Source organism: Cynoglossus semilaevis, chromosome 2 (assembly GCF_000523025.1).
Source record: "Cynoglossus semilaevis isolate Cse_v1.0 chromosome 2, Cse_v1.0, whole genome shotgun sequence".
In the NCBI taxonomy this organism is placed as follows: domain Eukaryota; kingdom Metazoa; phylum Chordata; class Actinopteri; order Pleuronectiformes; family Cynoglossidae; genus Cynoglossus; species Cynoglossus semilaevis.
In genome coordinates this window covers 16,592,035-16,603,142 of record NC_024308.1, presented here as the reverse complement: position 1 = coordinate 16,603,142, position 11,108 = coordinate 16,592,035, and the positions used below count along the sequence as shown (strand labels likewise).

Here is an 11,108-nt window from a genome sequence, read left to right as displayed (position 1 = left end):
TTGTTGCTGTATTGTTTGCTGCTGTTGCTGCTGCTGTTGTTGTTGCTGCTGCTGCTGCTGCTGCTGTTGGGTGGTGGCACCAAAGGAACCCTGCTGCTGCAGTGGGAAGGCTGCCTGCAGGATTAGCTGTGTGGATTGGTTTCCATGTAGAACACGAGGAGCCTTCATAAAAAAAGAAGGATATCAGTTTCAGATGAATCTTATCTGTTATGTCCATTTGGACTTGGAGCTACAATTTTAGAGTCAATGTTTTTCAAGTAAACTGACAAACTGCAACTGTTTATGTTAAATATACTTTGATTAACCAGAATCCTTGTAGCACTGCAAGGTAATTTATTTAAGCATTAGTTTAAATTAGACGCTGTAATCTGAATACATAGAGCATTTGAATGCATTTCCATAAAATAATCTACTATTAATAAGTTTCAATCCATTGTCTATTAACTGTCTGCTAAAACAGAAACAGCCTCATCTCATGCCGTTTATGACACAACAATGTCAAAATACACAGGATAAACATGTATGATTAACTGTAAATAAATATTAAAACCTATAACACTTCAAATCTCCACCCGTTTGACCATAAACATTTATCTCACATCATGCAAAGATGCAAGATTAAAAGTTAACTAGTTGTTAGGATGAGATGCTCAGCTCGGTGACTTCAGCTTTGTTTCCATAATACCTTGAGAACCACTGCAGGCCGATTATTATCACTAAAGTTGAAAATGTGTCTGGTCAGATGTCAACCTTATGCATGTGACTTTTTTCTGTGTGTTGCAGCTGAACTCCTGTAAACATTAGTATGTCCGTGTCAACTGCTCTGCACTGTGAAACAGTCTTCTGTTGTGTGACGTGTGGAGAAAAGACATAATTCAGAGTCAGCGTCACCTGTAGGAACTGTGTTTGCTGCTGGCCCAGAGGAGCTTGCCCAGGCTGCATGGCTGTCATCTGGGACTGTGGCTGTACCTGCTGCTCCTGCTGCTGCTGTTGCTGTTGATGATGTTGGTGCTGATGTTGTGACTGCTGGGAAATGTTCTGGGTCTGGCCCTGCTGATGAGCAAAGGCTGTTACTACTTGACCCATAAACATGGTGGTGGGGACCATGACTGCCCCACACGCCATCTGCCCCGTCACCAGCTTTGTCAGCAGCTGAGGAGCAGCAGGAAACCTGGAGGGGAACAGGTGGAGAGAAAACGTAAAAAAAGAATTCACTGGGAGGGTTGGTTCTAGACTGCTGCTGTGATGTTCATGCATGCTGTGCAGGTATTGTGCTACTACTGAAACAGTACAACATATTTGTAAAGGCAATACAAACCGAATCTGAGCAGCACCGTCCTGGGAATAAGTGGCCACTGCAGACGTGTTGTGTCCAGTATTCTGTCCTAAACTGGTTGCAATCTGAACCACGTTAGCAGAACTCTGCTGGGGGATCATCATGGTGTTGTAGAGGGACACAGGCAGTGAATTTTGTTGAGGCTGCATATTGAGAGATAAGCGCTGAGACTGGGGGAAAAAAAAAGACAGAATCAGAGAGGTTGAGTTCAAGTCTGTTCAACGTGTCTAATAAAAGCACTGCACTAATGAACAGTGAACCAACCTGAGAAAGTGCTGTGCTCTGTTCTAGGAGTGCTTGTTGTTGGGATTGGGGCTGAACAGCATGCTGTTGCTTTATGCTGTTCTGCAAAGGTCCTGCAGACCTGACCTGGCCCTGCATGTTGAGAGTCCCTCCTTGCTGCACAGCATTCCCATGGCCCATCTGGGTAGAATTAAGATTAAGTTCTTCATTTCCTTTCTGCAGGAACATCTGAAACATTTAAGAAAACTTTTTGACTAAAACAAAACAAAAGCTCTATTCAGTCCATGGTAATCTGTCTCCACTTCACTGTGGATCAGTTCCTCAGCCCCACCTGCAGGCTCTGTCCCTGTACTCTCTGCAGCTCCTCTTGAATCTGCCGCAGCTCATCCTGCTGCCGTTGGATGTTTGCCTCGATCATTCTGGTCCTCTGCTCTAGCTGGTCTTTTAAGTGCTGCATGGCTTCTAACTGGGTGGAGTACTGCCCCATTGACTGTGGGTGAAACAACAGCAGGGGAAAATGAAGAGGATAGAAATGTGGGAAATGTGAGGTTTCACATTTACAAATGCAAAAGACAGGATTCTTTTTTATATTCCCACAGGAACAAATGTCTAATGGATTTTTTCTGCCCTAAGTCTGTAGGTTTAATCTGTCTGACAGGGTAACAAGAGTCTAGCACGTCAACTCACTTGTCCAGGATTCTGAACTTGTTGATGCTGTTGTAGTTGGTGCTGCTGCTGCTGTAGTTGATGCTGCTGTTGCTGTAGTTGGTGCTGCTGCTGCTGTAGTTGGTGCTGTTGTTGACAGACCATGGATGAAGTGATGTTTTGGCCAGTATTTTGAGAGCTCATCGACTGCACAGCAAAAGAAAAAAAATTATTAAGATTATGAAATAATGATGATTTAATTTCCTGAACACAGACCAAATATTATGTTGTCTTTTGTTCACTCACGTACCTGACTGCTGATAGATGACCTTCTTTGTGATGTCATCTCCACAGCAGAGACAGATTGGCGACCTGGTGTACTCCGTTCTCCCTGGAGCTTCATCTGTGATGCTGAGGATAATACCACGATATCGTCTTCAACTATGAAGAGCTCTCACTTTAATGTTTGGTTATGACACCAACTAATATGAAAAAGCTGTTTTCAACAGTACTCACAGGCCGGGTCAGACACAGCTGTGTGTGAGGATTTACGTGAGCTGCGAGACGAGGCAGACGGCGTCCGGCTGTTGTCAAAGCGATCGAGAACGTCCTTCAGACTGGATGTGTTGAGCTGGGACTCGGAGCCTGAATCCTGGGACTGTCGTGACAGAAGGCGGTGCATTTTAGTTCCGAATGATCAGAACTAGTTCTGTGTGAACTTTAGAAAATAAAACTCTTCTAACCTTATCTCCTGGAATCTCTGGTGGTAGTTCCTCAATTCCAAGTTCTCTGCGCTGTTCCGCTCTCACCTCTGCATAACTGGGTATCAAAATTATTAATATAACAATAAGTTATAAAGAAAATGATGTTGGAGTGTTTTCATTTTATGTAATCATTATCAGATGGAAACAATTTTCAAGTACCTTACAACCATGTGTGTGCAAACAATAAACTCTGGTCTGGAATTCCACTGATGGTACGTAATGTAGTAGTGGGTCTGAAGCCAAATCCACTGCTGACCTTTGGTAAGAAATCTGTAGTAGCAGGACTTTCCTTTGCCATATTGCATTACTGCAAAAACAACAAAAAAAAACAACAGAGGATCACAATATAGAACATAGAAAAAGGCTGAGAAATGATGATGTTTGCCAATTGAGTGCTAACAGAGGTTCACTCACAGTGTTCGTGGCATTTGGCCAGTGTCTCCAGATCATCTACATGGTAGTAGTCATAGCCTGATGTGCCCAGGACTTCAAATGGAAGGTAACCTATGATGGGCGGAGCTCTGGACAAGGAATTGTTTTATTGTTATATTCACTGATGAAAACATCTGGGAAGTGCACATCACTGCATACACTGAATCCTAACTGGGTCATATTTACATTATATTTAGCATGTAATTCCACTGTGTTTCCACAGCAGGCCAGATTAGGACCCAGTACTGTCTACATACAGAATGTCCCACTTTGAGAGCTCAGCTGCAGCACAGCTAAATGAAAACACTGTGGAGACATCATGTGTTCTGGGATCATTTATTAGCATGTGACTTCATCTTGCTGACCCCTAAACCACGATGGCCTGTGTGTTATCAGGTTGACATTACAGTCTTTAAGAGATTTAAGAACAAAGTTTAAACATGGAATACACAAGCACCAAATATTCTACTCAACCAAGTAGATACTTAGAGAGAGGCACTTTCTGATTTTACACATCATGTTAAAGGCATGCTGATCTAATAATTACAGGACTGAAACTGCACACTGCTAAAAACTGCACAAAAGAATCTGAGAACTGTGGATAATTAGAAAATAACCTCACCTGTGGTCCAGGAACAGAAATTTCCACTCTAAACTATGTCTGGAGGTGAACTCCTCGTTTGGCTCTTCTACAGTGCACATCTCCTGTTAAAGACACTGGAATGTAAACAGCATTCTGACAACAGCACTGGTTATTATCCTAAATGATCTGAATGGTGTTTGGACTCTAATTATTTAACAGTTTATTTGACTACACCACAACTAACTAATGGTTAACTGCATGCTTTGTTTGTTTTTCATTTATTCCATTATTTTAATTCTCCACTAAACTGAACCTACTGAACTTTATAATTTAAAATAACAAATGAAGCCAGAGCCAGAGACAGAGTCTTTGGTCCATTCACAACAACAGAAAATTCTACATTTTATTAGCTAGAAAAGGTGTGTTTGCCTGGAGTGATCTTTACTATTAAGATTTGTCATGGTGCATTGATGACTCTCACCTTAATGAACTGTGGTTTGGCAAGCCTTACAGTTGCTATGAGACACACTCTCTCTTCAAAAGCAGAGTGAAGTGATTGCTGTATTACTCCTTCAAAACCGTTTCGGGTACAATTAGGCACTGAAAATAAGGTGAACACAGTAAACTTAGACCTGACGACCAGGAGAACTCACACCGAGGCTTAAAATACTTTATTTTGTCTGGCTCACCATTATTCAGGGACTTGAAGTTTCCAATGAACTTGACATATTCGTACACAGGGGGCTCTTTAGGGTCAATGGTCCCTCGGAGCATGTGGCAATAGAACTCAAGCTGATTCTTTGCTGAGGAACGAGCAGAACAGGCCATTAGGCAGTGCAATAGTAGCATAAACAGTTAAATTTAGTTGGGCTTGACTCTCAACTCAAGACGTTCAACTGGGTCAGACATTTTTGATGGCTAATAAACAAAAGGCAATGACAAAACTTGGACCAACAAGTATAAATGTACTAAAACAGATCATGCACCTCATGTCCAAATCTCTTTTTCCTCTAAATTCTAACCAGCACTGTGATTTTATGTAAAAATCAGTTATTTTACAAATCCAGTGCAAGATTTCTTTTTTTTTTCTACTCAGAGACCTTTATTTTTATTTCATTTCTATGGTCCATATAAACATGCAGCATAACAAGACATTGAAAAGTACCAAGAAAATACGTATTAGTTTAACAATCTGTGGGACATACTCTTCAGATATTCAGGTGTGATTGTCTCTCCCTCCATGATGTGAGAGGACAAGGCCTTGTACACATCAGACTGCTCCCCCACAGGCAGGAAGTTCAACAGGTTTTGATCAACAAGGTCGGACTGCGAGACAAAAATGACCTCTTCATATTTACAGGTACAACATTGTTGTCTTGTATTTGGAGCTTGAACCAGTTGTACTCACAGGTAAATGTTCAAGTAGAGACGTCACATTCTCAGAAACATAAATAATATTTCCATCAGTCATGATCGCGAGGAAAAACCCATCCAAAGCCTGTAAACAAGTTTGTACACGGATTCGCTTGAATGAATACATGTAAATGTTAAAAGGAGATTGTGAGGAACACTTTAGCTCACCTCCAGCATCAGCTGAGTGAACTCTTCATTTGTAAGAAAGGGGGGCTTCCAGTCTTGTCTGATCTCCGTGGACTCTGACTGAGCAGCAATTTCTTAAAAGGATTTATGCAAAAAGGTAATTAATAACCAGCTCCAGTAGAATATATGGCATAGCTCAGTGATGGTGTCAACAATTAAACTGTCTTACCCTTGTGTTTGTGCAGAAAGTCGATGCTCTTCTGCAAAATTGTGGATTTGTCCATTTTTCGTGTATTGCCCGGCAACATGGTGCCCAGTTCCTTGATGAGGACATTAAACTGATCTCTTCGTTTCTTCTCCGACTTATTCCGGGACATACTGAGGGCACAATTCATACAATTTCTCTTTTCACTGTAGACTGACAATGTGGAAAGTAACACAGGGCATTTTAATCAGTTTATGAAGAAAAGGGCTCTTACCGTTTGGCTTTGTCCTTTACTTCTGCATCCATTAACTCATCAAAGATGCTGCCGTCATCTCTGTGGAGTAAAATGTGAATAGGTCATGATTTGTGTAAAATCCCACAGCTAATAATGAGTATGTAATACAGCATACAGTAGTTTGTTTAAATACACAACATTGTGCCTGAGTTACAAATTGTATCTCAGAATCCGAAGGTTATGGTGATTTTGACCTATGACTCTTGACCAACAGAGTATGTATACGCTGAAGTCACGCTCCAGTCCACATGACTGTCTTACTGTATTGTCTCTTTTGTTGTTCTTGTGGTACTGTATTCGAATTGTCCAAACATTATGGTGGCTAATCACAAAAGTAGGACAAGCACTGGATGGACAAATACAAACACAGACAAATGGAGGAAACTACCGGTAGTCTGAATCATTTGTCTCACCTGTCAATGCTGGAGGTCATTTTGTATCCCGTTTCAGGTCAAAATGTTGCAGAGGTCTCTTTCAGTCGTGAGGTAGACATTTGTTGAACCTTTGAGGGACACAGTCCACGATGAGAGTCTTGAACAGCTGTATCACAATATCAGTAATAATAATTTAAAAAATATCCATATGGTACCTGTGTGACACTACAGTCAGTCCTGTGTGAGGATGAACAGTCTTCTGGATGAGTGGAAAAACCTGGACCAGTGGTCCTCTTGTCCAGGAGGACAATCCCAAAATGTATCCTTGATCAAAAGGTGTTTGAGATGAGCTTTTCCTCTGCTTTGGGAGCGAGTGTGGCACATGGCAGCAACATCTGAATCTGGAAAGGATTAAGTAAAAGAAAAAAAAAAAAATAGTAGGCGTCAGGAAATTAATAGCTGACCGAGTTAAAATTGAGTTTTGAAGGATGTAACTCTTGACAGGTTGTAGATGCCACCATGACAACCACTCTATGTAGCTAAATTTTAGGTTATACTTTTGCATATTTCTCTTGACAATTTTCCCATATTAATAATTCAACAGTAGGGATTGGAATTTGTCTTCTTTCTGTCCCGCCAATTATTAAAATTATCTTTTGTTATATTTTAGAATGTTGATTTATCTGAATGAATAAATATAGATTATCATCTACTTTAATGCATTCTCTATGCATTATACATTCTCCAGTCCAGTCAGGAGAACTGTGTTAAAGTGCCTTCGTGGCACTTGACTTTTGAGTCAGTTAATCTGAGTTAAACACACTCTCAGCACATTGTAAAAATACCACTTCTATCAGTGGGAACTATAACAATAATAACAACATGTTATAAATGTGGACTTATGACCCCGCTGTGAAGATTTTGCACTTCCATTTTGTTTGGTTGGGATTTCCCTTGGATCATATTTGTTCTGCTGTCAAAAACATAGGGGTATTTATATTTGGTCATGAGTATTTTATATCCAAAATACACAAAGGGGGGTGATTTCTCCAAATGATCAATGGGGAGGGGATCAATAAAGTGTTTCTGAATCTGACACATCAAACATCTTGTTCCATTGAGCTTCATCAAAATGAATCAGCAGACAGTTTGCTCGTCTCACCATAGATAGTGGGTCTGTGAGGAGATATCACATCAAACTTTATAGAGTTTTCCATCTTATGAAACTTCAGACTTGGTATCAAATAACCACATGGCTCAATCTTCTTCACCGTATTAGAAGAAGCTTCTATGAACTTTAAACATCTTGTCTAATATAACCCCCCGCAAGTTAATAAAAAAGATGCTTCACACCTACAATTGATCAAATGACACTTATAGAAGAGCCAGAGAAAGGGGTCAGACAGGGGTCGTTAACCAAATTGTCCCTCCTCCCAGAACAGACAGGCATACAATTACTACAAAAAAGAAAACCCTAGCCCTAAAGAGTCCCTAGCCTAAATATCTGACCCATTGCTGAGTCCCTAGCCTAAATATCTGACCCATATACAGTATTTCCTGCTTTAGTCAGGATATTAGCCTCTTTGTAAAGGTGTGCAAATCCCTGTATTGTTGTGCAATGTACTGTGTTACAAATGCTGACAATGATGTCCATCTCATAACACCCTTAGATTTAAAGGTGAGCGTTATTACCTCATATTTAAATTAAAGGAATAAAACAAAGCTAAGACTGCAGTCAATCATCACATTAAAGAATTAATTTGGGCTCCATTCATAATTAATGTTGGAAGTATTTTATCATTTTCCAAGCAGTTGTAATTACCCTGAAAGCTAAATTGCTGCTGAAAAAAATATATGGAGTTGTAGTATGTGTAATATTTACACTCCTCCAGTAAGAGGAGGAGCAGGTTTTATTACAGTCCAGTGACTTTGAGCTATGCATTCATATTTCCATGCTCACTGCATGTGACTCACAAGTCAGCTACAGGGAAAGGCGCCCTATCATAAACTGCTATATTGTCAAAACACTAGGCCCTATCACCTTCACAGCGGAAAAGGAAATAGACTGATGTATTTCAAACATATTCTTCATGGATTGGAGTAAAGGAAACATAGGGACTGAGGGATTGTTTTGTTTTGTTCTGACCGCAGTATTTTCTTTTTTAAAAAGGATGCCTAAAACTGTAATAAGTATCCCTTTTACGGAGTTCACAATGTTAATAATAGTAATGAATGGTGAGTAAGAGCCAAAGAAAACACACCGACAATGGAGCACCAGAGAATGATGCAGCAGTTGCTGCAGCAGTGAGTGTTCTATAACTGGAGGAACAGGGCTTGTATAATTGTGATGTCATCTGTGCTTCAGTGACCTGCTGGCCCAATGACCTACTTTCCTCCGCCTTCACAGATCTAGCTTAATCACATCTCCACAGGCAAAATCTTTCTTTTCTCCACAATAACTCAGTTAGCAGTTTCAGCGCATATACAAATACCAGTCATTTCACATGGGTTAATTGAGCTTTTACTGAGAAAGTACATTTATAAAATGAACGAGTGTGCCTTCAACATGTCTGTATATCATGTTTCCTTCCTTGATCACATGATATACAAGTGTTTCCTGGTTTTTTCTAAGCACAGGGACGACAGACGGGGGGGCGGTGAGGGGGGGTCCTGAAAGTCCAACATGTTGACTGTCAGATGTAATAAGATTAGCACCTGCCGCAGACTTTTCACCATTAAATACATTAAGTTTGGCTGGAAACTCTTAGCATTATTCTAATGCTCAAAGCCCAAATGTGTTTGTTTATGTGTGTGGGTGTGTGCATGAATAATCATAACGGAATATAGGGCAGGCGAGCTTCGAGCAAATGAGTCACTCTGAAGAGGATCCGTGGTGCTGCTCGTCACGTACCCAGCCACACCTCTTACTAAGGCGCTAGCGTAGCAACGGTGCCAATGGGCAACACCATAGCAACGGGCTTCACCATACAGAGTAAAAATAGCCTGACTGAATTCCTCCACAGCTGATGCTGTCGGTGGCCTAGGCTCTAACTGTGGAGACTTTCATGTTTCACAGGAACCTAAGATGTTATGCATGGTACCATGTCAACTCTAAAGATCTTTTTTTTAAAGTGGAGTTTTAAGACTAAATAATTATATTTGTCTTTGCAAACACACAGAATGTAGTTTCCATTCTTTGCTAGGTAAGGCTTCAACTTGGATATGTTTCAAAGGAAAAGAAAATTACAGGTGGAGAAAGCATCTTTAATTATCATTTAGCTTATCCATTATGAAAATACTGTTCTAATCATGAAGCTGTGTTAAGTGTTTATAGAGAATTAGAGAGGATAGCAATTTCAATGGTATGGACATATTTTGAAGCTTAAATAAGCACTGTGTACAGTAAAGAAAACCATCAAATGATGCAGCAGCCATGAGTAAGAATATATCTATAGTGGTACAACATGTAGATAAGGAAACTCTAGCAAATCTATGTTGCTATTTATTCTTAGTGATCATCTAAATGACCTTTTCACTGCATTAAAAAACCACAATAGAAAATGTAGTTCTTAAGTAGTGTTGTTAGTAGTGGTTGTTCTGAAGTGGGTTCTTCTCCATGTTTACAAAAACTGATGTCATGGCAACCGTTTGCATTGTCCTTACCAATTCAAGTCCCACTTTGACATCTGAGAAGAAGGGATTTGTGAAATCCTCACAACGCCCCCTACCATAACAGACTACACCATGTTGTTTAAGATGGCAGATTCAGTCATAACATTGAATCTCACTCAGGTGGTATGTGATACTTTTTATATAATTAGTTATCAAAAACAAAGAAGAGTGAGTGTGTAGATGTCTGGGGTTTGAGAACCAATCAGAATTGTTGTTGCATATACTGCATATACATACACTTCACACATTGATTACAACGTTGTAACTGTTACAGGACAGCCAACCCTGTTTCCACTCTATGTAAACACATCTATAGAGTAAGCGGCCCAGAACAGGTCTTTGTCCGGCCTTTCCACTTTACAGTTCACAAACAGGAATGTGTAGGAGCCAAGCAGCTGTGATTGGTAGGGGCCACGAGCCTGTAGAGTTCCTGAGCAGAACAGGAACTCTGAACAGAACTCTGTCAACAGCCTTGCAGTGACAGGTAGTTCATTAAGGTTCAGAAAGCAACAGACATTACTGGGAAATACAATCCAAAAACCTTACAACAGCAAAACAAAGTGTTGCATATGGAACTGCAAAACACGACACCGTAGAACTACATTTGGACAGTTTGTTTTTTCCATTTAGGGCAGAACAAATTAACGAGCGCAATCAAATTAATTAATGATATAAAAGTATTTAGAACAAAGGTTAAGTACTGGCTAAAAAAAGAACAAAGCTGTAATCATTAACATACGTGTGATTATAAAAATGATTTTGAGTCTGAATGATGCGAATGATGCTGGGTTTTTTTCCCCAAGCAGATTGTGTATTTGTGATTTTGTGTGTTTTGTGTGCATTGGAACTGTTCTATACTGGTTGATAGTCTGCAAACAAAGCCTGTCATCTGCATATGGCGAGCAACACTTATGGGAGCACTCATCAACACACCAAACAAATGGCAAGTTGCCGTCCATGAACATGTGGCCACAGGTCCTAGTCTTTACTTGCCAGGATGTTATTTATCAATAATTCTCT

General features: G+C 40.2%; 1 protein-coding gene across 3 annotated transcripts in view; it reads right to left on the bottom strand.

Moving 5' to 3' along the window:
* Positions 1 to 11,108, bottom strand: part of clocka (clock circadian regulator a) — an 18,554-nt gene that overhangs the window by 1,596 nt on the left and 5,850 nt on the right. For 2 of the 3 annotated variants that reach the window (XM_025065508.1, XM_025065510.1), the window contains exons 2-22: positions 6,632 to 6,817; positions 6,456 to 6,544; positions 6,022 to 6,081; positions 5,772 to 5,920; positions 5,585 to 5,676; positions 5,412 to 5,501; positions 5,209 to 5,329; positions 4,693 to 4,806; positions 4,485 to 4,603; positions 4,043 to 4,125; positions 3,403 to 3,509; positions 3,148 to 3,295; positions 2,968 to 3,043; positions 2,741 to 2,882; positions 2,535 to 2,635; positions 2,267 to 2,431; positions 1,911 to 2,069; positions 1,601 to 1,807; positions 1,319 to 1,506; positions 892 to 1,171; positions 64 to 162 (exon numbers count right to left, since the gene is read on the bottom strand). In XM_025065508.1, the coding sequence (XP_024921276.1) occupies positions 64 to 162; positions 892 to 1,171; positions 1,319 to 1,506; positions 1,601 to 1,807; positions 1,911 to 2,069; positions 2,267 to 2,431; positions 2,535 to 2,635; positions 2,741 to 2,882; positions 2,968 to 3,043; positions 3,148 to 3,295; positions 3,403 to 3,509; positions 4,043 to 4,125; positions 4,485 to 4,603; positions 4,693 to 4,806; positions 5,209 to 5,329; positions 5,412 to 5,501; positions 5,585 to 5,676; positions 5,772 to 5,920; positions 6,022 to 6,081; positions 6,456 to 6,475 (2,520 nt within the window). In that variant the 5' untranslated portion in view covers positions 6,476 to 6,544; positions 6,632 to 6,817. The remainder of the gene's footprint in view (positions 1 to 63; positions 163 to 891; positions 1,172 to 1,318; positions 1,507 to 1,600; positions 1,808 to 1,910; positions 2,070 to 2,266; positions 2,432 to 2,534; positions 2,636 to 2,740; positions 2,883 to 2,967; positions 3,044 to 3,147; positions 3,296 to 3,402; positions 3,510 to 4,042; positions 4,126 to 4,484; positions 4,604 to 4,692; positions 4,807 to 5,208; positions 5,330 to 5,411; positions 5,502 to 5,584; positions 5,677 to 5,771; positions 5,921 to 6,021; positions 6,082 to 6,455; positions 6,545 to 6,631; positions 6,818 to 11,108) is intronic. The other variant, XM_025065512.1, reaches the window with a different exon arrangement.